The 23,596-nt window shown below is 43.5% G+C and overlaps 1 protein-coding gene across 5 annotated transcripts in view; it reads left to right on the top strand.

Annotated features, from left to right (window-relative positions):
* TMLHE (trimethyllysine hydroxylase, epsilon) overlaps positions 1-23,596 on the top strand; it is a 47,661-nt gene that overhangs the window by 14,269 nt on the left and 9,796 nt on the right. For 2 of the 5 annotated variants that reach the window (XM_073360557.2, XM_073360558.1), the window contains exons 3-6: positions 12,533-12,714; positions 16,909-17,085; positions 19,252-19,531; positions 20,974-21,093. In XM_073360557.2, coding sequence (XP_073216658.1) covers positions 12,534-12,714; positions 16,909-17,085; positions 19,252-19,531; positions 20,974-21,093 — 758 coding nt within the window. In that variant the 5' untranslated portion in view covers position 12,533. Of the gene's footprint in view, positions 1-4,869; positions 5,039-12,532; positions 12,715-16,908; positions 17,086-19,251; positions 19,532-20,973; positions 21,094-23,596 lie in introns of those variants that run through there. The other 3 variants (XM_073360559.1, XM_073360556.2, XM_073360561.2) reach the window with 3 other exon arrangements.

Consider the following 23,596-nt stretch of genomic DNA (forward strand, 5'->3'; position numbering starts at 1 on the left):
ATTTGAAAGACTAATATTTTCATATTTCAATATTCCAAGGTCACAGATGATTCCTGAGGTTTGTGGTGAATCAGGGGCATTATCACTTCACTGGCCTCCCGTTTGGCCTTTCAACTGCCTGGCAGGTCTTTACCAAATGTATGGCAGTGGTAGCAGCATTCCTAAGGAAAAGAGGATTGCATGTCTTCTCGTACCTGGACAACTGGCTCATCAAAGGCTGGCCCCAGCACAAGTACAGTCCGACATTGCCCTTATACAGTCAACCTTCTGGGACCTGGGCCTTGTGATAAACATACAGAAGTCAACTCTAACACCTGTTCAAAGAATAGAGTTCATCGGGGCTCTTCTCGACTGGACGTTGACAAAGGCCTGTCTCCCAGATGAACGTTTCCAGTCAATTCAGTCGTTAATATGCTCCCTTCAGTCCCACCCCATCACAATAGTCAGACTGTGCTTAAGCCTTCTCGGTCACATGGCTTCCTGCACATATGTAATGCAGCACACAAGGCTGAGACTCGGACCTCTCCAGGCTTGGCTGAGCTCGGTGTACTCCCTGTCCAGGCACCATCTGGACAGGATCCTCACTGTGCCGCCTCAGTCCTTGACTCCCTGAAGTGGTGGCTGGACCCCAGAGTATTATGCAAGGGAGTACCCTTCACAAGGCCCCAACCATCTGCACATCCAGTCTCTGACACCTCAGCGCTAGGTTGGGGAGCCCATCTACGTCATCTCAGAACACAAGGTCTATGGTCACAGGAGGAGCTATTGCTCCATATCAATATCAGGGAACTCAGGGCGGTCTGTCTAGCTTGCCAGGCATTCCTGCCCCATATTACAAACAAGACCGTTTTGGTTCTCACGGACAATATGTCAGCCATGTATTACATCAACAGGCAAGATGGGGCCTGTTAATCCCCTCTGAGTCGGGAGGCAATCAGTCTATGGGATTTCTGCAGCATTCATGCAATCGAGTTTTAGGCTTCTTATCTGCCAGGGGTACAGAACCACCTCGCAGATCACCTCAGCAGGTTCTTTTCCTCTCACCATGAGTGGTCCCTTCACCCGAATGTCGCATGGGACATCTTCCACAGGTTGGGTTATTTCCAGATAGATCCGTTTGCTAAACATGCCCACAGGAAGTGTCAACAGTTCTGCTCCGTGAGGGGTCACAGCCCAGAATCCATCACAGATGCCTTCCTGCTGACATGTTCTGTGTTATGCCTTTCTGCCCATTTCACTGATTCACAAGATGCTGATAAAGATCAGAGAGGAGCAGGCCCGAGACATCCTAATAGCTCCAGCTTGGCCCAGGCAGCATTGGTACACAATGCTAGTTCAACTGTCCATGGAGACATCGGTCACACTTCTGCTCCATCCAGACCTGACTTCTCAGGACCACAGGTGTCTGTCTGCTCCACCAGAACCTTGGCTCCTTGCATCTGAAAGCATGGAGTCTTCATGGAAAAATCCTGATGAGCGAGCCTTTTCGGAGCAGGTCTATAAAATCCTCCTAGGCAGCAGGAAACCCTCTACGAGGGAAGCTTATTGCACCAAGTGGAAGCGTTTCTCCTTTTGGTTTTCACAACATGGAATGTCACTTCTGGAAACCCGCTTACAACTCATCTTAGACTATCTTCTATCCCTGAAGGAGCAGGGCTTGGCTCTCTCCTTGATCAAGTTCCACCTGGCAGCCATCTCCACATTCCATCTGAAGATAGGCAATAGATGGATCTTTTCTCATAAAATGGTAATCTGCTTCCTTAAAGGCCTGGAGAAGATATTCCCTCAAATGAGGAAGCCAGTCCCTCCATGGGATTTGAATCTTGTCCTTTCAAAATTGATGGGATCACCCTTCGAGCCACTAGCAACATGTTCACTACTTCACCTTTCATGGAAAGTAGTCTTTCTAGAGGCAATCATATTGGCCAGGAGGGGGTCAGAGAACCGAGCCCTCACTGCAGAACCTCCTTATACAATCTTCTTTATGGACAAGGTGCAGTTACGTGCACACCTGAGCTTCCTTCCTAAGGTGGTGTCCCAGTTTCACTGCAACCAACCCATATTTTTGCCTTTTTTAAAGCCTAAACCTCATGTTAATGGGGAGGAACAATGCTTGCACTCTCTGGATGTTAGGCGGGCTTTGGCGTTCTATATTGAAAGGACCAAGCCATTCCACCAAAACCCTACAGTTCTTCATAGTGATAGCTAAAAGGTCTTCCCATTTCCGTTCAGAGGATCTCGTCATGGGTAACATCTTGTATCAAAACTTGCTTTGACCACACAGTCCTTCCCCCTCCGCCAAACTTCACGGCTCATTCAGCAAGGTGTCAGGCCTCATCAGCAGCCTTTCTGACTCAGGTCCCCATTCAGGATATCTGCAGAGCAGTAACCTGGTCCTCAGTACATACGTTTTCAGCTCATTATGCCATTACTCATGGGATGATGCTGGAGTAAGCCGTAGTCTACAGAGACAACATCACATACTTTTCCACATCCCCTAAGCAATCATTTGCCTGATAGTCTGGAAATTGCTAGTGTTCTAAGGATTAAAAATCCTCCAGTGAATCAATCCCAATTTAAACCAGAAGCAGATTCTTTGTTTCAGCAACCTCTTTCCACACCTAAACCAAATTTGTGTACCAAATTGTGTACCAGAATAGTACTACAGTCGGCTTGCCCCTGAACTCCGAGCCCGCCTCCTGTGCTACAGCTTGTGAGTCACCTAAATCAGAGTAGACATGTGCAAACACTCAAAGAAGAAAAAATTCTTACTAACTTTTCTGTAACTGTTTTTCTTCGAGATGTGTTGCACATGTCCATTCCAAGACCCATCCACTGGCCCCACTCTCGGAGTCGTTGGTAAGAAGAAACTGAGGAGTGAAGGCTCGGCGGGGCCCCCTTATACCAGCGCTATGAGTGCGCAGCACCAGGGGGCTCTGGAGCCAAGCCAACGGATACCACTAGGGGAAAAATTTCCAACAGCTATGCTCGGGGCGTGCACATACCTAAATTGGAATGGACATGTGCAACACATCTCGAAGAACAACAGTTACGGAAAGGTTAGTAACTGTTTTTTCCCCCTGTCCAGCTCCAGTCGTCTTGTGTGTAGACTTCAATTTCTGTAGTAAAACTGCTTTCCTAAAGTGTAAGAGCAGCTATCTTAGTGCTTTATTACTGCTCTAAAGTTATTGGAGAAACATTCCAAGTACTGTCTTGCTTAGAGACTAGTGTGGTGTGTTGTAATTTTTGTATAACTGGTTCTGTGAACTCGTGAAAAGGTTGGAGGGATGAGAGAGAATGGTTGACCTCTTTCTATCTCCTGCCCTTCCAGGTGCTTTTACACAGTGTTGCTGCTTTAGATGGACTAAACTGTCAAAACTAGATTTATATGTTTTGCCCTGATGTCCTGTACCCCATTTACTTTACTAAACTTTAGGGTGGGAGAGGAAGCTGACCTTTGAACTATCTGATTGATAGACCACCTGAATCCAGACAAGGCTACTTTCCAAGTTTGAATGATAGCACACTTGGTACACAAATTTGGTTTAGGTGTAGAAAGAGGTTGCTGAAACAATCTGCTTCTGGTTTAAATTGGGATTGATTCACTGGAGGATTTTTAATCCTTAGAACACGAGCAATTTCCAGACTATCAGGCAAATGATTGCTTAGGGGATGTGGAAAAGTATGTGATGTTGTCTCTATAGACTACAGCTTACTCCAGCATCATCCCATGTTGCTTAGATCAAAAGTACATTATCCTGGTCTTCTGTTCTTAATATCTGTTTAAAAGATTCCTTAAAATGAAAGAATGACATTCAGTGGACGTGAAAGGGAGGCTCAGCCTGTTCTCTGGGTGATAGACTGTGGTGGAGAGATGTGTGGGAAAAGGATGGCTTGACCTTTTTTTCCAGTGAAAGCCATGACTTTTTGGCAACAATTGCTTAGATGATGCTGTTTGGTTAGTTAGCCATAACAGGCTATTTGGACAGGAGTGCCAGCAGTTAGGGAGGGAGCTGAACTCTCAAAAGACTTTTGGCAGCTGCCTGATAAAATCTGTTTTATCTAAACAACCTATTTGCACAGGATGCATGTGTGTTGCCCTACTGTCAGTCAGATCTACGGCGGTCTACATGGGTTCAGTGGAGTGGAGAGGCCTTTTCCCAGTCAATGCTATCATCTCTTCACCCACTGGGGACAATGTAATCTAATACTTAGCACTTACATAGCATTTAACATCTTCAACATGTTGTACAAACTTTAATCCTGCCAGCACCTTTAAAAATTAAGTAAATATTATTGTCCCTGTTTACAGAAGGGAAAGCTGAAACAGAGATGTCAAGTGTTGTGTCCACAGTTCCAGCCTCAAACTTAGTTCGCTAGAATATGCTGCCACTAGATTACATATGAGCTCTCTACTCAGTTATACATTGATTCTAGTCCAGTAGGGTGTCTAATTATTAACTCTTCTGGCTACAACAAAATAACTTCTATGACAGCATGCAGAGTTTTAAAATATTTGGGGTATTTTACTTGCTTCTTTTAACCAAACCCTGAGTATATGTTGATGTGTGCTATAAAACTTCAGTGCTGAAGACACTTTAGCTTTATAAGAAAGTTAAATATTTTCCTTTGTAGAAGAAATAATGGAAAAAACCACACATATAAACTAGGCAAGAATTTTCAGCTTGTTTGGGTCTGCTCTGATTTGCATTTGTCAAAATGCCCTGGACCCAGATAAATTTTGGCCCTGTCTTCACTACAGTTCAAACCCATGTCTAATATGGTTTGACCCAAAGTTCACAGCGGGATTATTACTTCAAATTTTATTAATCTGTGAATTATAATAGGTTTCTCTATGCTTCTGTCAATGGTCATTCATTAAGGGGGAGGGCACTGTTTTTACCTCTTCTCTAGCAGGTGGCAGTACACCTCTGACATGTTGAGAGCTAGCTTTCCTGCATTTAGCCCAAGATTAATTAGTGTCAGAGTACAGACCCAGCAAAAATAGAACCATGTTAAATTGGACCATTTGAATGAAGTAAGTACTATCGTAAATGTGATCATGTGTGGGGGAGATAAAAAAGAAGGTTGGTTAGTCTGCTGGAAAAGAGAATTACAGAAAGAATAATGTGCTATGGTCTTTAAAAAGAAGCAGATGAAATTCTTGATGCAAATGAGTTAAGAGTTGGCAGATTTCAATACAATTACTGCAAGGTGGGTCTTGTCTCAAGCAGTCAGCGTTAAACACCAGGTATTTGTCTTATGGCTTTCATTTCAAGCAAAATTAATTGCAGAGCCGACATTGTCTCCTGATGTCTTTATTAACTACTTAACTGTTGACATAACCTTAATTGTGGAGGAAAGGGGAGTGGGGATTTGTCATAGCAGAGATCCAGTGTGGGAAAACTGCCTGTTGCTGCAGTGTAGTGCAGTAAATCCGGAAGATTGTTTCTTGGCAGAGAAAATAATTCAGGTTGATACAAGAGTGTAATCCACTACTTGTGTTGGTTTTCTTTTTATAAGTGGTACTTGTGCTGTGTAACATGTGCTCCATAAATAGTTAAAACTGCTGCTATGTTACTATAGGAAATGCATTATGAGCATGCATGTAATTTTAGACACCCATTATCACTGGGTTTTATGTACCTATTGATTATTTCACTTGGTTTATGATTGGACTTTCAGTGCTTGATATAGTTTTAATAACTCTCTCATTTACCCCTGGCACTGAATGGTAACCTTCCCAAGGGAGGCATCTCCTTATCAGCCTTCGGCATTGTCCCTGTTTAATCAGTATTCTCTTCACAAAGGTTATATTAACTCTAGCAGTGCGGCCTCATGATGGTTGGTTGCATTTTCTAAAGCAGCATAGAAATTCTAGATTAAAGATGCAACTGTCTCTTCAGGCAACCAGCAGCAAATATTTATCCTGGCTGAGACTTGCAGACAATATACATTTTTCTCAGGCTGCTTAGGGGGAACAGTGTGCAATTTTTTTTTTTAAATGCTAATGTTTTTGGGGGTTGGTTGCAATACTGAAATTCTGCCCTATTTCCTACATTACCAAGTCATTAATTGGAAACATTTGGTTTTAGTTCAAAGCTTGTAAGAAAATAAAGGATTAATCAAAGGAAGAGTAAATATGAGCCATTCAGCATTTGATGAAAAACTTTTTTTAAAAAGCCAAATTAGAACAAGAGTTTGCAGCCTCATTGATTACAAGTAAATGTTGTTGTTGTTAAACAGTGCTGTTAATCCAGCACTGGACTATGACATACTCTTTCCCAGGTAGTGGAAGGCATAATGTGGGGTTTTGTGGGATGATAATGATCTGCTCGCTAAAATCTAGATGGAGACCATAGATTCATTTAATGCTCTACCAAAAAAAAAAATTAAATCAATACAAGGATTTTTTTTTTAATACTTTTGGATCCTAACTAACTTCCTTTGCTCAATATTTTTCTTTCCTTAAAATGGGAACTGAAAGGACTTTAATAAATGAACTGAAAGGCCATCTGATTTCATTCACTGTAAGTTCCTCTTGTATCCTCTGCAGAGATACTATTTTGTTACTTGCAGCTCTAGTCCCTATGCCTCCTATAGCAACAAATGGGTTTTTTTACTCTTTCTCCAGAAGGCTGTGCTATGGTGTTTTTTCTTAAATAACCATACCGGCACCACTGCTTAAATTTTCCACCCTTTTGCATTCCCTTCCCTAGTAGTCTCTCTCCCTCCCACCCCTATACTCTTTGTCTTGAGTTAAGATTCTATTGACATGTTTATATCTTTCTCACTCCTGTTGTTCTTGGCCTTTTGCATAAATAGCGTAAAACAGTGTCTTAAGTTCTCTGTGTACAACTCTATCCTGCCCTGATAGAGGGATGGGCTTGATGATCCAATACATCTTTCCTGTCTCAAAGTCCTCTGATCATTTGGATTCAGACTGAGATGGTTTAGCTGCTTCTTCCACGTGCCCACTTGTTGTTGAATCTTAAGGGACTTCGTCTTGGTACCTCAAGCCATTGCACTTCTCTGCATTGATAACTAGATCTGTCTGTAATGTGGACAACTTAAAGGTCAACAGTATAAAGGTAAGATGAATACAAGAATATGTAGCTGTCTAAATGGCTAATTTTAATGAGGACAGGTCTAACTTGCTGCTCTCAGTCAGGATTCATTAAACTGGCACCTAATGTAAATGCTCTCCAGTATATGGATTTTTGGTTTCAGCTTCTCAAATTCTCCTTTTAGTTTTAATATCCGTAACTGAGACTTGAATGAAATACACTGAATGCACTTATTGCAGTGACTGACTCCTGCCAACAGAGCAGAAACACAGTATGATTCTGATTGGATTAGATAAGCAGATCAGAGTAACAGCCGTGTTAGTCTGTATTCGCAAAAAGAAAAGGAGTACTTGTGGCAACTTAGAGACTAACCAATTTATTTGAGCATAAGCTTTCGTGAGCTACATAAGATTCGTGGGGTGGGAGGAGGTATTGTTTCATGGTCTCTGTGTATATAATGTCTTCTGCAGTTTCCACAGTATGCATCCGATGAAGTGAGCTGTAGCTCACGAAAGCTTATGCTCAAATAAATTGGTTAGTCTCTAAGGTGCCACAAGTACTCCTTTTCTATAAGCAGATCATTTACCCACTAAATGTTTTTATTCTCTGGCAACCTTTGATGTTGAAAGAGGAAGGAAATAAAAGGAGTGTGTGTGTGGAAGGAGATAACTACAGTTCAAGCTCCCAAAGGCAGAGGCTGTTTTCTTAAGAGGTTTGTAGCAGCAATCTTTCTATTCTGTGTTCTGTATGTAGAAATGTATATAGACCCTGTAGTTTTCTTTCAGCTAAACTTGTGGATGCTCCAAAAGCTGAAATGAACCACTGTGCTCTTCAATATATAGTATGAAAGGAGAGATTGTCATGAAATACCAAATGCATGGTATGGTGTTGGGCTAGACCAGGCTTTTTCTTAACCTGCTAGTTGAACTTCATCGAAGTCATTAGCTAAAATTAACCTTTTGACTGGCAGTCTGTAGTTTACAGCTCACCAAAATGAAAGTTCGTGTCGTCTTTGCAGGGTGTTTCAGAACTGAATGCATTTGGTCTTATTTACTTGACACTTAGATATCAAAGCAGGAGATAGTTTATCCTTACATTGGCTAGGTAGTTTTTGTCCCTCTTCTGTACTAGTTTATAACTGACAATTAATACAGAAGTGTGTCTCTCATCTAAAGAACCACCCATTTGTAATCTGAAGCAATCAAATTCTTGGTTAAGCTGCTTCTGTTAACCCTGTTTCATCCAAAACAGATCTAAGGAGCAAAAAAACTGTAGATTTTTTTTTTAAAGCCAATATGAGAGTCTCAGGGATATTGTCTCGGGTTCAGTGTGTACATAGTATGTAATACAGTTTGGATTTGTAAATTGTATAAATGTCATAGTTAACGGCTGAGCTCAAGATAGCATCTTTTGAAGACTTGTTTGCCGTTTCATTATTGTAAAGGTTTTTCACCAGTTTTGGCTTATTCTCTTTTTAGGGTTGCTGATGATAGAAGTATGAAGTTTGTCCACAAAAATGAGTGACTGTTGCTGGCTAGAGCCAGACATAGTGGAAAAGCAGGCACTGTCCCCTTTCCTCAGCCAGCTCTGCCAGGGCACCTTATTCCTGAGCTGCAGCACTATGGCTTGCCATTCTGGCCCCAATTTCTCTTGAGCACCTACTGGACATTGTGTGACTCTGTGAAGTGAATAATTAGGGACTAAAATGAGACCTGGCTAACTCACTTCCATGTGTAGCCATTGCACTATTTCAGATCTTGTTTAAACAAATGCTTAGTTTTCAGCAAGCTGGGGTGTTGGTCTACCTTGCACTAGCCTGCTGCGTACTAAGGGCTTGTCTACATTACCCGCTGGATCGATGGGCAGCGATTGATCCAACTGGGATCGATTTATCCTATCTAGTCTAGACGCGATAAATTAACCGACGAGTGCTCTCCGTCGACTCCAGTACTCCACCAGGGCGAGCGGCACAGGCGGAGTCGACAGGTGAGCGTCAGCCATCGATTTACCGCAGTGAAGACACCTCAGACACCTAAATATGTCGACTTCAGCTACATTATTCACGTAGCTGAAGTTACATAACTTAGATCGCTTGCCCTCGCCTCCTTCCCCCCCAGTGTAGACCAGGCCAAACTGTCCATGTGAACCCTGCTGCCACTCTCTATAAGTCCCCTAGTGCATACTGATCTTCTCCCATATCAAAGCAGCATAAATTAAAGCGCACTATGAAACTGTTAGTGCATGGCAGCAGGGTCCGCGTGGACGCCTAGTGCATGACAGCAGACAGCCTACTTCAGGCTAGATTTACACTCCTTGCCACATACTAATGTTCATTTAGACAAGGCCTTCTTGTGGCATCTGGCTCTTAGGAATGTTGGGTACTTATTTGTTTCAATCCTATCTGATTCACTAATTAATTTTGTGTAGGAGGGAGCAGTGTCAGATGGTCAGAGCAAGGGAGTTGGATTCAAAGGGCTCCTGGGTTGTAGTCTCTGCTTCACAGTGACCTGTTTGTGCCTCAGTTTCCCCAACTGTAAAATGGGAATACTTACCAACTTCCTAGAGGCAGGGGAAGCGTAGTTAGTCATTTTTTATAAAGTACTTTGTGATCTGTCATAAATATAAAGGGAAGGGTAAACCCCTTTGAAATCCCTCCTGGCCAGGATTCCTGGCTCCTCTCACCTGTAAAGGGTTAAGAAGCTAAAGGTAACCTCGCTGGCACCTGACCAAAATGACCAATGAGGAGACAAGATACTTTCAAAAGCTGGGAGGAGGGAGAGAAACAAAGGGTCTGTGTGTCTGTCTGTATGCTGGTCTTTACCGGGGATAGACCAGGAATGGAGTCTTAGAACTTTTAGTAAGTAATCTAGCTAGGTATGTGTTAGATTATGATTTCTTTAAATGGCTGAGAAAAGAATTGTGCTGAATAGAATAACTATTTCTGTCTGTGTATCTTTTTTGTAACTTAAGGTTTTGCCTAGAGGGGTTCTCTATGTTTTTGACTCTAATTACCTTGCAAGATATCTACCATCCTGATTTTACAGGGGGGATTTCTTTATTTCTATTTACTTCTATTTGTATTAAAAGTCTTCTTGTAAGAAAACTGAATGCTTTTTCATTGTTCTCAGATCCAAAGATTTGGGTCGGTGGTCACCTATGCAAATTGGTGAGGCTTTTTATCCAACATTTCCCAGGAAAGGGGGGGTGCAGGTGTTGGGAGGATTGTTCATTGTTCTTAAGATCCAAGGTTCTGGGTCTGTAGTCACCTAGGCAAATTGGTGAGGCTTTTTACCAAACCTTGTCCAGGAAGTGGGGTGCAAGGTTTTGGGAAGTATTTTGGGGGGAAGGACGCGTCCAAACAGCTCTTCCCCAGTAACCAGTATTAGTTTGGTGGTGGTAGCGGCCAGTCCAAGGACAACGGGTGGAATATTTTGTACCTTGGGGAAGTTTTGACCTAAGCTGGTAAAGATAAGCTTAGGAGGTTTTTCATGCAGGTCCCCACATCTGTACCCTAGAGTTCAGAGTGGGGGAGGAACCTTGACATGATCCTTGGATGAAAAGTATCCCAAGTGCAAATTATCTGACCCTCTCCCCCTTTTTTTTAAAAACTGCTGTACGTTGGACATCATTTAAAAACTTAACACTGGCCAGTCTGTTGTGATTTCCGAACCATGGTATCACCTAATACAGGAATGATGTAGGTGGTGACTTTGGTGCTAGGAGTGGTGGTGCATGTAAGTTTTCAATGTCTTTCATGCTTAGGCACTTACGGTGATAATTCAGCGCTTCAAAAGGGCTTGTCCCAAGCCACAGGCCTGTAAGGCAGCAGCATACTTTTCTCTTTTTCCTGCCTTCCTTCTGCCCCACCCTCTCCAATACGTTGAGCCAAAACACTTTGATTCTAAGCTGAAAGCAGATGATTAGCAAAACAGTCTGCTTGCTTGCAGCCTGTTTAAGAGGGATTATTAGGTTTTAGTAACCACCAGAATTAGCAACTTCCTGATTGTTGTTTCCTATTGTCTATGAATAATTTATGTACTGAGTTCAATTAATCATTTTACTGATATTCTAACCTTAGAATTCTGTTATGTCTAATCTCAAACAACTTCCATTTTATAAAGGTCATTCTGTTTTCTATTATTCAGAGAGAGTAACCTAGTTACTTCCTCTGCTTAGCAGATAGGGTCTTGGACCCAGATCCTCAAAGATACTTAGGTGCCTAACTCCAGTAAGAGTTAGGTACCTACATACCTTTGAGGATCTGGGCTTTGGAAACTTGCAGCCGCTCTATTGCTGCTGTTCTTACCAGCACCTGGATATCCATGAACAAGTAAAGCCTTAAGTGGAGATGCTGGAAAAGAGATCAGGCTTGGTGTTCAGAAGAATAGAAAGGTATGGCGAATCAAAGCAGAGTTAGGGAAAACCTTCTTTTGTGATTGATAAAATGATGAAGGAAACACCCAAAATGATGACAAAAATGAAATAGATAAAAATCAGTCTATATTCTCCATCTCCTGCTTGATGCAGTTATAATTTCCAAACATTCCTATATTTAATGTTATTGATCTAAAGCTGTTGATTAAAAGCAGAGTAAAGGGCTCCCAGATATCATTGTGATGGGTGCCCTGTCAGTGTTGTTATAACAGATGCGGATTCCTGCTGCCACCAAGACAGCTGGGTGGGTTCCGATTGAAGCTTAGAAACCTGCGTGGCTGTGCAGTAATTGAGAGAATATAGTAGTAGTAGTATTCAAAGTTCAGCAATAAAGCTCCCTATTATAAAAACTTATTAATTAAAAACCTGAAGCATATTAAATTATTTTTATTGTACAACTGATGATGGCTAGGTAGATGGTGTGGAGCACGGGTCACTTGTTGATTTGAACTAGAGAACATGATGGATTCTATGTAACATGAAACAACTCGGTTTTACTTTGGGCACACTGCCAGGCTTCACCTAAACTTGCTCCTAATACTGTTACTTTCACCCACACTTGTCTTTCATCTAGCTGTTGTGTCTTGTCAGTAACATAGACTGTAAACTAAACTATTTTGGGTTGGCCCTATCTTTGACCTGATTGCCACCTCTGTAATAAAGATATTATTAGACTATTCTCAGTGGTAGAAGAGGACAGGACAAGGAGTAATGGTCTCAAGTTGCAGTGGGGGAGGTTTAGGTTGGATATTAGGAAAAACTTTTTCACTAGGAGGGTGGTGAAACACTGGAATGCGTTACCTAGGGAGGTGGTAGAATCTTCTTCCTTAGAAGTTTTTAAGGTCAGGCTTGACAAAGCCCTGGCTGGGATGATTTAATTGGGGATTGGTCCTGCTTTTGAGCAGGGGGTTGGACTAGATGACCTCCTGAGGTCCCTTCCAACCCTGATATTCTATGATTCTATGATAAATAGTAACATAGAACCAGCCACAGTAACACTGGTCTCTCTCCTTCCTCTTGAATTTCCCCAGTATGTGGTGCCATAGATTGACACATCTATTCTCCAGCACCCAGTGCCTGCTGAATAGAGGCAGTGGACACCAAATATCATGGCAGCCCCGTTACAGAAAGAGCCTCCCTGCTGTATCCCGTTGGCACCATATGGCCCCTGCATCTCTGAACTGTGCCTGGCAATTACATGGTGATCATTTAGGTAAGGGGAGAGAGTGTGTATGCGTGCATGTGTGTTGGTGTGTGTCCACCTCTCTAGCTTGGGTGGGGTGGGAGGCAGCCTTTTCTGATTGTGCTTTACAGTGGTGGTGCTCTTTCAGTCAAGTCACTCTTGATTTCCACTAGAGTCAGACCCCAGCCCTCTTACTATATGGTTTAGAGGTTTGGTTTGGTATTTTCAGGTACGTAGGGGACCAGGTCATCTCCATGCCCTAACGGTTTTGCGGCAGCCCAATCTAGCAGGCTAAAGCAGAGTTCTAATCCCATCTCAGCCTTGACTTGCTGCATGGCTTTGAAACTGGGAGGAGAGGTAGATACGCTGGAGGGTGGTAGGGATAGGATACAGAGGGCCCTAGACAAATTAGAGCATTGGGCCAAAAGAAATCTGATGAGGTTCAACAAGGACAAGTGCACTTAGGACGGAAGAATCCGATGCACCGCTACAGACTAGGGACCGAATGGATAGGCAGCAGTTCTGCAGAAAAGGACCTAGGGGTTACAGTGGTAGACACACTGGAGGGCAGGGATAGGATACAGAGAGACCTAGACAAATTGGAGGATTGGGCCAAAAGAAATCTGATGAGGTTCAATAAGGATAAGTGCAGAGTCCTGCACTTAGGACGGAAGAACCCAATGCACAGCTACAGACTAGGGACAGAATGGCTAGGCAGCAGTTCTGCGGAAAAGGACCTAGGGGTGACAGTGGACGAGAAGCTGGATATGAGCCAGCAGTGTGCCCTTGTTGCCAAGAAGGCCAATGGCATTTTGGGATGTATAGGTAGGGGCATTGCCAGCAGATCGAGGGACGTGATTGTTCCCCTCTATTCGACATTGATGAGGTCTCATCTGGAGTACTGTGTCCAATTTTGGGCACCACACCACAAGAAGGATGTGGAAAAATTGGAAAGCGTCCAGCGGAGGGCAACAAAAATGATGAGGGGACTGGAGCACATGACTTATGAGGAGAGGCTGAGGGAACTGGGATTGTTTAGTCTGCAGAAGAGAAGAATGAGGGGGGATTTGATAGCTGCTTTCAGCTACCTGAAAGGGGATTCTAAAGAGGATGGCTCTAGACTGTTCTCAGTAGTAGCAGATGACAGAACAAGGAGTAATGGTCTCAGGTTGCAATGGGGGAGGTTTAGGTTGGATATTAGGAAAAACTTTTTCACTAGGAGGGATGGTGAAACACTGGAATGTGTTACCTAGGGAGGTGGTGGAATCTCCTTCCCTAGAAGTTTTTAAGGTCAGGCTTGACAAAGCCCTGGCTGGGATGATTTAGTTGGGGATTGGTCCTGCTTTGAGCAGGGGGTTGGACTAGATGACCTCCTGAGGTCCTTTCTAACCCTGATATTCTGTGATTCTATGAATCCACTTCACCCCCTTGTCAGACAGAGAAACAGACCGGTAAGGCAGCTGACAGACCAGTTAATGACCCCCTAATAGCTCCAGTGTTTAAATGATACCTGATACTTCTTAGCTAATTTCTGCTCTATATGTTACCTGAAGGCAATTCACTATTGATGTGTAGCCTTTCAGCGCAGCTCATGTGGACACATACAGTCACCATGTCAAGATATACCTTGGACATATCAAATGAGTAGGGCCCTACCAAATTCATGGTCCATTTTGGTCAATTTTACAGTCATAGGGTTTTAAAAATAGTAAATTTCATTATTTCAGCTTATGAAATTTCAGATTTAAATGTGTTGTAGCTGTAGGGATCCTGACCCAAAAAGGAGTTGTGGGGTGGTTGCAAGGGGTTTTGTAGGGGAGGTTGCGGTACTCCTAACCTTACTTCTGCGCTGCTGCAGGCAGCAGCGCTGCCTTCAGAGCGGGGCAGCCGGAGAGTGGTGGTTTCTGGCCAGGAGTTCAGTTCTGAAGGCAGAACCGCCGTCAGCAGCAGCGCAGAAGTAAGGATTGTTAGGAGGCTTATTCCTTCACCCACTTACTTCCCTGGTCCTTCTTGCATGAACAGAGAGCAACAATACCCAAAGTCCAAAGGTGCAAACAATTCGATGTTTATTGGGGTGAACTTCCAGCAAGCATGATTCCAGTTTCCTTCCTTAGCGTCCCTCTTCCCAGCTCTGACACCACAGAGCCTTACACCTGTGTCCTTGTTCCCATTCCTGCCCTTAACCAAACATGATTCCAATTTCCCCAGCCCCATTCCCTGTTCCCATTTCCCCTTCCCACACCCACCCACTCACTTCCTGATTGATTGCAGGCTATATAGTAAAACTTGAGTTCTGCTTTGCTATACCTTAACCAATCATTTTCCTGAAATTTAACTAACCAATCCTAACATATTGTAACATGATTATGTAACCAATTATATCCCACCACCTTAATTAGTTTACACCCAGCAAAATTAATTATACAGCAAACAGGAACAATCACAGAACCAGACAGAGATTATACAGACAAACAATAGCAAAGTGGGAACTATAATGACAAAACAATACAGAAGTGAGGATTTCACATCCCAGCTGTTGATAAGTGAGTTCTTGCCAGACAGAATGCTATCAAACGAAGTTTCCTTTTACATTTTCTAGGCACTTCCCTTTCTCTGGAGGTGATAGGCACTATCAGGACAGGATTGTATTCCTAACAGCCCAATAGCACCTTCTTTCAATGTGACTAGTTTGGTGGCATACTATGGCATTGCCATCCTTACTTCTGCAGTGCTGGGCCTTCAGTCAGCAGCCGCCACTCTCTGGCCACCCACCTCTGAAGGCAGCCACTCAGAAGTAAGGGTGGCGTGGTATGGTATTGCTACACTTACTTCTATACTGCTGCTGGCGGGGTGCTATCTTCAGAGCTGGGCACTTGCCAACAGCTGCCGCTCTCCAGCCGCCCAGCTCTGAAGGCAGTACAGAAGTGAGAATGGCAATACCAACCTCCCAAAATAACCTGGCAACCCCCTTGGCAAGTCCCTTTTGGGTCAGGACTCCTAATTTGAGAAATGTTGGTCTCCCCCATGAAATCTGTATAGTACAGGGTAAAAGCAAACACAAGACCAGCCTTCAAGTTGGGGGAGACCGGATTTCAGGGTCCATGAAGCGTTTTTCATGGCCGTGAATTTGGTAGGGCACTACAAATGAGGCTAGTTTAGGGGACCTTTGTATTTGAAAGCATCTCTTTTAAGTATGTAATTAAAGGAAATTGCCCAGTATTTAAGATACTTTGGTCCAAAGGATGATGCAATGCCGAATTGCATATGGATCTGGATACTTGGATTTCAAAAGCCAAGCTGGACTAGAGGGGGAGGGACTCTCCTCTTACACAAAGACATTCTTAGAGATATCAAAGCTGGATAAGACAGTTTTAAGCTGTTTGGGGATGGGAGAAAGGCAAAAGCGCCCTGCCATGCTGTAGGTCAAGGGATATTTCAGTGTCAAGCTTAGTGCCAGTGCAGTGGTGGTTTCCATTGTATTCAGATTGGCCTGTTGATTTATACCTATCCTATTTGGCTGGACTTTTTCCTCTTTCTGTGTTTCTATACAGTTGCCCATTAGCAATATGGTTTCAGCCATACTGAAGGAAGCATCTGATCTCGGACAGTTGCCTGCAAAGGGAATGGTCTGGTCTGTCAAGGAATAGGGAAGAAAGGAATAAGTAACTGCCTAGGTGTATGGCTAAGGCTGCAGTCTTCCTTCCCAACAGTGTCACAGGAGGGGACTTTTGTGGTCTCCGTGAGAATCGAACAATCTATAGAATACTAGGCCCTGGTTAAAACAACACTTGCCTAATATTCACAACACTCCTTGGAGGTAGATAGTGTGTGTGTGTAGTGGTTTGAGGGTAAATACTAATAGACTTCGTAGTTGCTGCAAGTGGGCTTATACAGGTGGGGTTCTTAGCCTTTTGGGGTACATCTCTACGGCAGCTGGGAGGTGTAATTCCCAGTTTAGGTGGACATAAATATGCTAGCTCTGATCAAGCTAGCATACTAAAAATAGCAGTGTGGCCACAACAGCTCAGGCTAGCCGCCCAAGTCTGAAATCCTTGATATGTACTTGGGCCGCTGCAGCCACACTGCTATTTTTGGTGTGCTAGCTCGCACAGCGCTTACGTGTATGTCTAGCTAAGTGGGGATTACACCTCCCAGCTGCAGTGTAGACAACCCTTGGTTTTAACTTATTTGACCAAGGACTCTTTTAACTATCTATTTCCCCAGAGCTCAGGTATGCAGAGACCCTGATGCGCTTTGATTATGTGTGGCTGCGTGATCACTGCCGTTCCGCATCCTGCTACAACACCAAGACTAACCAGCGCAGCCTAGACACAGCTAGCGTGGATCTATGCATCAAACCAAAGACTGTCCGAGTGGATGAGACCACGCTCTTTCTAACATGTAAGTCAAGGGAGTCTGCACTAAATGTTATGAAGGGGCCTAGCTGCAGCCGAGGTAAACATTGAAGAGTGTCATTCTGCGAGATGTCCCTAGGTGCTTTCTACAATCCACACATGCCTTAAATCATTTCCAGGGTTGTGTTGCTTTTAACTGAAAAGAAAACTGTCAGTGTGTCTAAAAAGCTGTTTCTCACTGGAGATCTGAAACTTGGGGCTTGTCTGCATGGGGAAATTTACTGGCATAGCTATATACTGCAGTAGTCATAGGGTATGTCTACACTACGAAATTAGGTCGAATTTATAGAAGTCGGTTTTTTAGAAATCATTTTTATATAGTCGATTGTGTGTGTCCCCACACAAAATCCCCTAAGTGCATTAACTCAGCGGAGTGCTTCCACAGTACCGAGGCTAGCGTCGACTTCCGGAGTGTTGCACTGTGGGTAGCAGCAGAGCTGTGCTGCTGTAAGGTCTTCCGTGTAACCGCTCTTTGCCGGCAGGAGAGAGCTGTACTCGCAGAAAAACACAACCACCCCCAACGAGCAGCTGTAGCTTTGTCGGCAGGAGAACATCTCCCATTGACAAAGTGCTGTCCACACCAGTGCTTTTCATCGGTAAAACTTTTGTCAGTCAGTTGGATGGCTTTTCTTTTTTTTTTTCCCACACCCCTGACTGACAGAAGTTTTACCGACAAAAGTGCAGTGTAGACCTAGCCATAGTGTGTCCACACAGGGATTTTAGCACTATAACTCTAGTGGTAAGCTTCTCTGTTTAGACACAGGCTCATTATTTTGCATCTTTTTGCATGCATGCTGACAGTTTGTTATACAGTGGTTTGTGAGAACTGCTGATTTAGTCTTTAAGAAACAATATCAATTAGAAACCTAGTGTATTTCAGAAACGTTTCAAAATAGCTTCAGGTCCCACACATTACCTCAGTTCCCTGCCTATTCCCGTGATTGAGAGGCATGTTTTTTCCACTATATACTGTTGCTTTCCCCTGTTGGTTGTGTTAAAAGACCCACACAAATGCGGAAACATTTCAGCTGGACAGCACTTTGTGTGTAGTCATTGCACAAAATAAACAAAGTTCAAGATATTTTTTTTTTCTCTTCTCTTGGGTGTTTTTTAACAAGTAAAATATATAATTCAGAGAGGTGACTTTTTAAAGCATATCTTTTTAAATAGGATCAAACCATCGTAGTCACAAAACAAGTGGTGCCCTTTTTTCCCCCACCAAAAAAAAATTCTAAACGAATGTAAGAACTGAATATAGGCATATGGTAAAGATTTCCCAGTGCCCCATGGGTGCCCTTTAGCTTATATTCTTGGGCTGATGATAAGGCTTATCTCTGGATCAAGTGCTGTTTTGGGAAGAGACCTAGCTGTGAACAGATAACTTGAGAACAGAGAGTGGTTCTGGCCTGTGCTACAGTTATAAACATTCCCTCAGAGTCTAAAGCTCTGTTCCCTTTTTTCACCAAATATGTTTTTGTTTGAACTAGAGAAAATGCAGACACTCAAAGACTACATTAGAAGATGAATGACTTCCTTTCTTTTACATTTTCCCTCGTAATGTGAAGGTCTGATCAGAACTCCTGTCTTCTACTTTATCCTCTACCCATTGTTCTCTGCTCCACAGCTCGTCACTTTTTCTCCAGCTCTGAGGAGTGATTGTAGATTTGTCCCATTAGAGCTCAGCAGTTTATTCAGACCATTCCTGTCTTATCAGTGCCTGATTCCCCATGCATTACCACTCTGTACTGTCTAGGGGGTTTTAATGGATCTGATTTCAGGTTATAGGACTGCAAATCTAATGCATTCTGTTCTGAACTTTGACTAAGGCACGATGTCAGACCTAGGGAGAATATGGAGCCCTAAGACTAAAGTAAAAGTAATTTAGCTGGGAACTAGAACTTGTAATGCAAATAAAGGAGTCACCAGGTGCACTGAAATATGAAATAACAATGTGGTGTATCAAATGCTCACTTTCTCACTGTAACCTCAAAGATAACTTCTTCATGTAACTTGTCCAAGAAAAATCTAATTCCGCAGTAAGAAGCTGTTGCTAGACAAAATTGTAGACTGATGACTACATCCCAGTCCCATGTTTTAACTGACTGATCACCCCAAAGCTCCAGTGGCAACAATGCTTTCTATTTTATCACAGGGCCAGATGGTCATGTGACCAGGTATGGGTTAGAGTGGCTGGTGAAGAACAGCTATGAGGGTCAGAAGCGGCAGGTCATGCATCCTCGAATTCTCTGGAATGCTGAGATCTATCAGCAAGCCCAAGTGCCCTCCGTGGACTGCCAGAGCTTCCTGGAGACAAACGAGGGGCTGAAAGAATTCCTGCAAAACTTCCTGCTGTATGGCATTGCTTTTGTAGAAAACGTCCCCCCGACCAAAGAGGACACGGAAATCTTAGCAGAGAGAATCAGCTTGATCAGGTAACTAGAGGTGCCCCAAGGAAGGCCACATGCAACTTACTAGGAGCTCCAAGGGCCACACACATAACAAGGAGCAGATTGTAGTCTCCCTCTTTAGTATGAAGGTGCAGCCTTCACTTACCCTCGATCCCAGAATATAACTCCAGTCAAGGTGAAGTATTACATACTGGGACCTGCAGTCTCTGTGGCCAGGCCATTTGATTCAAGATGGAATGTTGCATTGTAGAACCTGCCATGTCCACGGGCCCCACCTCCTTATTAAAGTTAGGATTATGGCATTGTGGAGCTGCATAGGCAGCATCTGGCTACTGTTGTGCTAATGGATAATGCGAAGATCAATGAGTAAGTGTTGGACTGGGAAGATTTGAGCTTCACTAGGAGAGAGATTTCCTGTTTTAATACGAAGGGTTGGGAGGGCAGCCCTGGGCCTGGGAGCTGGAAAGATTAAAAAAAAAAATCTGTAGTTGGCTCGAAAGGAGAAGTGTGGGAAAGATATTTCAAGTGTACAACAAAACAAAAACTCCACTGGTCTAGCCTGGGTTTGAATTTCAGGCTGTCTCCAAACTGAGTGCTGTAGAAACAGCTTACATGCCCCAGGCCATTAGCAATACAGAGATTTACATCATGGAATTTCCACTCTTTTCATGCTGGTTAAGGAGTGGCATTGATGGGTTCCCAAGGGAGTCCTATCTGTCTTATCTATCTAGGTACTTATAGGCCTCATTACTGAGACTCAGATCCTCAAAGGTATGTAGGTGCCTAACTCCCTTTGATTTCACTGGGAGCTAGGTACTTAAATACCTTTGAGAATCTAGGGCTGAGTGTTTTTCAGCTTTCTACAATTTGCTTGTCATCAGCCTGTTTCCTCCTCTGCTGGTCATCTTCCTTCCCCATGGTTCAAGGCTTGGAGAGTGGGTGTTGGACCGGAAACTCGGGGGGCCTTGGAACTCAAGCAAGGTTTCTGTGCAATCCCAGAGGAGGTGGGTGGAAGGGGGAATGTGCTGTGTGAGGGTCAGCATCTTCAGACTGTGGGAATGCCTCACATGACTCAAGAGTGAGGCTTTTGTTGATTTTATAGGAATAGTGTTCAGCTGTAAGAGGCAATCCATTCATCTGCTTGGAGGATATTGGTCACGAGACTTCAAAGGCTATGGGGGTTACACAGGAGAGGTTGGAGCTCTGTTATGAGGGAGAGGAAACAAACACTTAAAGTAGTAGAAACCCCTTCACTTGAGACATTAGTAATGAGTCACTTAATTTATATTAGAAAATATGCAGCACACGATATTCTGACTTTCTAACTTGTACACTTTGGGGGATGGTGGCAGATACACTTATAAAAACAGCTAGGATGTTCCCTAAAGCAATCTGTGCCTCACCAGTTGTGTTTACTAGCCCCTCTGTCATGTACACCTGATCAGATCCTGTCTTTTCTCTTCCAGGGAGACCATCTATGGTAGAATGTGGTATTTCACCTCTGACTTCTCCCGGGGAGACACAGCATACACAAAACTGGCTCTGGATCGTCACACTGACACCACCTACTTCCAGGAGCCCTGTGGGTAGGTGCTTGTGCTGGTTCCCAAAGATGCAGCTCAAAGGGCAAGAGTAATTTACAAGACTGAAGTTTCTAATGGCAGAATTTTTGATAAGTGGGTTGGCTGGTTCTAGACCTTAGCCAGGCACTAAACAGACTCACCCATTCCAACAGTACGGTACTGCTGCACCAGGAATCTGTCAGCATGCTTTAGTTTTTAAATCCCATTTTTTCCCCACCTAAAAATTCCTGGTCCTTCAGGCACACATTCTTATTAGGGGTTGGCTCTTGGGTGACTACATCTTGCTGTCAAAATGACTCAGGTTCTTCTTTGGTGCTCTTTTGGGATGACGTTGGCCTTACGACCATATACACAGTAGGCCCAGCCACCCAGCTACTTAGCAGTTTATGTGCTTTACAGCGTTAGTAAAATTACTATGAAAATCTATGTATAGATTCCAGAATCCCAAAATTCACAAGTTGCATATTAATGACTGATTATTTGTAGGCTGTGATGTGTGGGTTGTGCTGACTTATTTACCATCATTACACATGATCTGAGCAAGAACTTCAAATAAGTTTGGATTTACTTTCTTCCAGTGGTGTATTACTATCATCAGTTAAACAGCCTGCTGCTCAGACTCCTCAATTCCAAAGTTCATGCCTGTCTCCATTTTCAATATGTTCAGAACTGCAACATGCTCATTAAGTGCTCATTCCCAGACTCTGTGTTCACAAGTAGTTTTAGTCCCGTCTGGCCCTTGTGATGTAGACTTTATACCCTGTTTGTGATGCAGGTTTTGATGCCCTGAGAGAAGAAGGCAGCTGGCCTAATGTGGATCACACTGTTGCGCAGGAGACTCAAGGCCTCATTTTCAGTCTGTCTTTTCATAGCGGGAGGTTGGGAATGCTGCGGAGACAGCTCCCTCAGTCACCAGGCAAAGGTTCAATTAGGGACCAGTGTTACTTAGCACTTTCTAAATACGGATGTAAAATACTAAAATGATTAAACGGTAAGCCTTAGTCTTACTGATTAACCGACCCTAATTGTTGTAACCCCAGCTGCGCGGGCCGGCCAGAGCAAGTGGCCACAGCCCCTCTCCCTTTAATTGGTTAATCGATTAAACAACATAATTTTAATAATTTAAACTGTTAACTTTTTAAATGGATATTTACATCCCTATTTCTAATCATCTGAAAGGTGGCAACTGCAGTATGGAGCTTTTAAAGCAGAGGAAGGAATAATGGTGAGAGATCCTCTGGCTGCATATAAACTGCAGAGCAGCCCTCAGGAAGGGTAGAGGGAACTTACAAAATTGCCTGCCGGAGTTAAGCTCCAGCTGCCCAGTTCATATCCCATGTACTGTCATGGCAATGAAACTAGCACGAAACGTAGGTGGCAGGGAGTAACTTGCATAGCAGCGAGGGATGTTAAATGAATGATTTATTAGTATGCCCTGTATGTGGGAGAGGAGTACTTGCACAAGGCATAGGTCCTGCTGGCACACCGTCATCCAGGAGCTAGGCTGCTCTAGTATGTTCTATGAACAGCCAGGCATTATTCTGAGCCCTTTTTTGCGAAGTATGCTCTTCAGAGCTGATTTTATTAAGGAACTATCTGATGAAAACTCCACTGAAACAAATAGAAAAAAGTCCTCAAGAGTGAATGCCTTTATTTCTTGCAGAGTAGTAAAGGTTTCTGATTAAACCAGTAGCTGGAGAAACTGCTAATCTTTAGCTATTGTTGTTCCTTTCTGCTTTGAAAAAAACCTGTCTCCCTAGTGTGTCACTGTCTGCAGTGGCCTGCAGCATTATCTCTGGTTTTGATATCCTAAAATGAACAGGTAGGATTACCTCTAGGTGTTACAGGATGCTGACCTTTTGAAAGCCACAGAGTCTTCAAGCAACCTTTCTGCAGCCATATTGGTCTGTCAGCAGCTCTCCCCATTGTAAGGAGATCTGCCTTTGAATCTGTAGTGCGAGTTTTGAAGTCTCTTGCAGCTTGTAGGTGTAAGGAGATAGTTAGAGCCCAACAGAGAGAAGCTGCAGGTGCTGGATGAATGAGCTGGATGGATCACTATACACCTTTCTCATGGGGCCTCCTAAAACTTAGGACCAGTCAGTTAGAATTGGACCGGAGACTTCCAGAGAAAGCACAGAATGCTGCAGAAAGTGGTGGTGGTAATTTAATGGGTGAAACTGTCAACTCATAAAACTGGTGCTGGGGAGTTCTGTTTGGCTGGAGGGTGCCATCTGACAGACTACACCTTACCAAGTAGGTATGAAGAGAAATAAATGAGAAAGATATGTTGGAGGTGGTAGAGGGGTAAAGTTTGGATTGTTTGGTTTCCCTTGTCTGAGCAATTCCACACCTTACAATATTTTGTGGAGGGCTGGCCCAATGGCTAGGAAATAGCTTGTGACTCAAGTTATGAATTGAATTCCCTTCTGCCATAGACTCCTTATGTGATTTGGGCAAGTCACTCAAGCTCTGTGCCTCAGTTTCCCATCTGTACAATGTGGACAGT

The sequence above is a fragment of the Lepidochelys kempii genome, chromosome 9 (assembly GCF_965140285.1).
Source record: "Lepidochelys kempii isolate rLepKem1 chromosome 9, rLepKem1.hap1, whole genome shotgun sequence".
NCBI classification, from domain to species: domain Eukaryota; kingdom Metazoa; phylum Chordata; order Testudines; family Cheloniidae; genus Lepidochelys; species Lepidochelys kempii.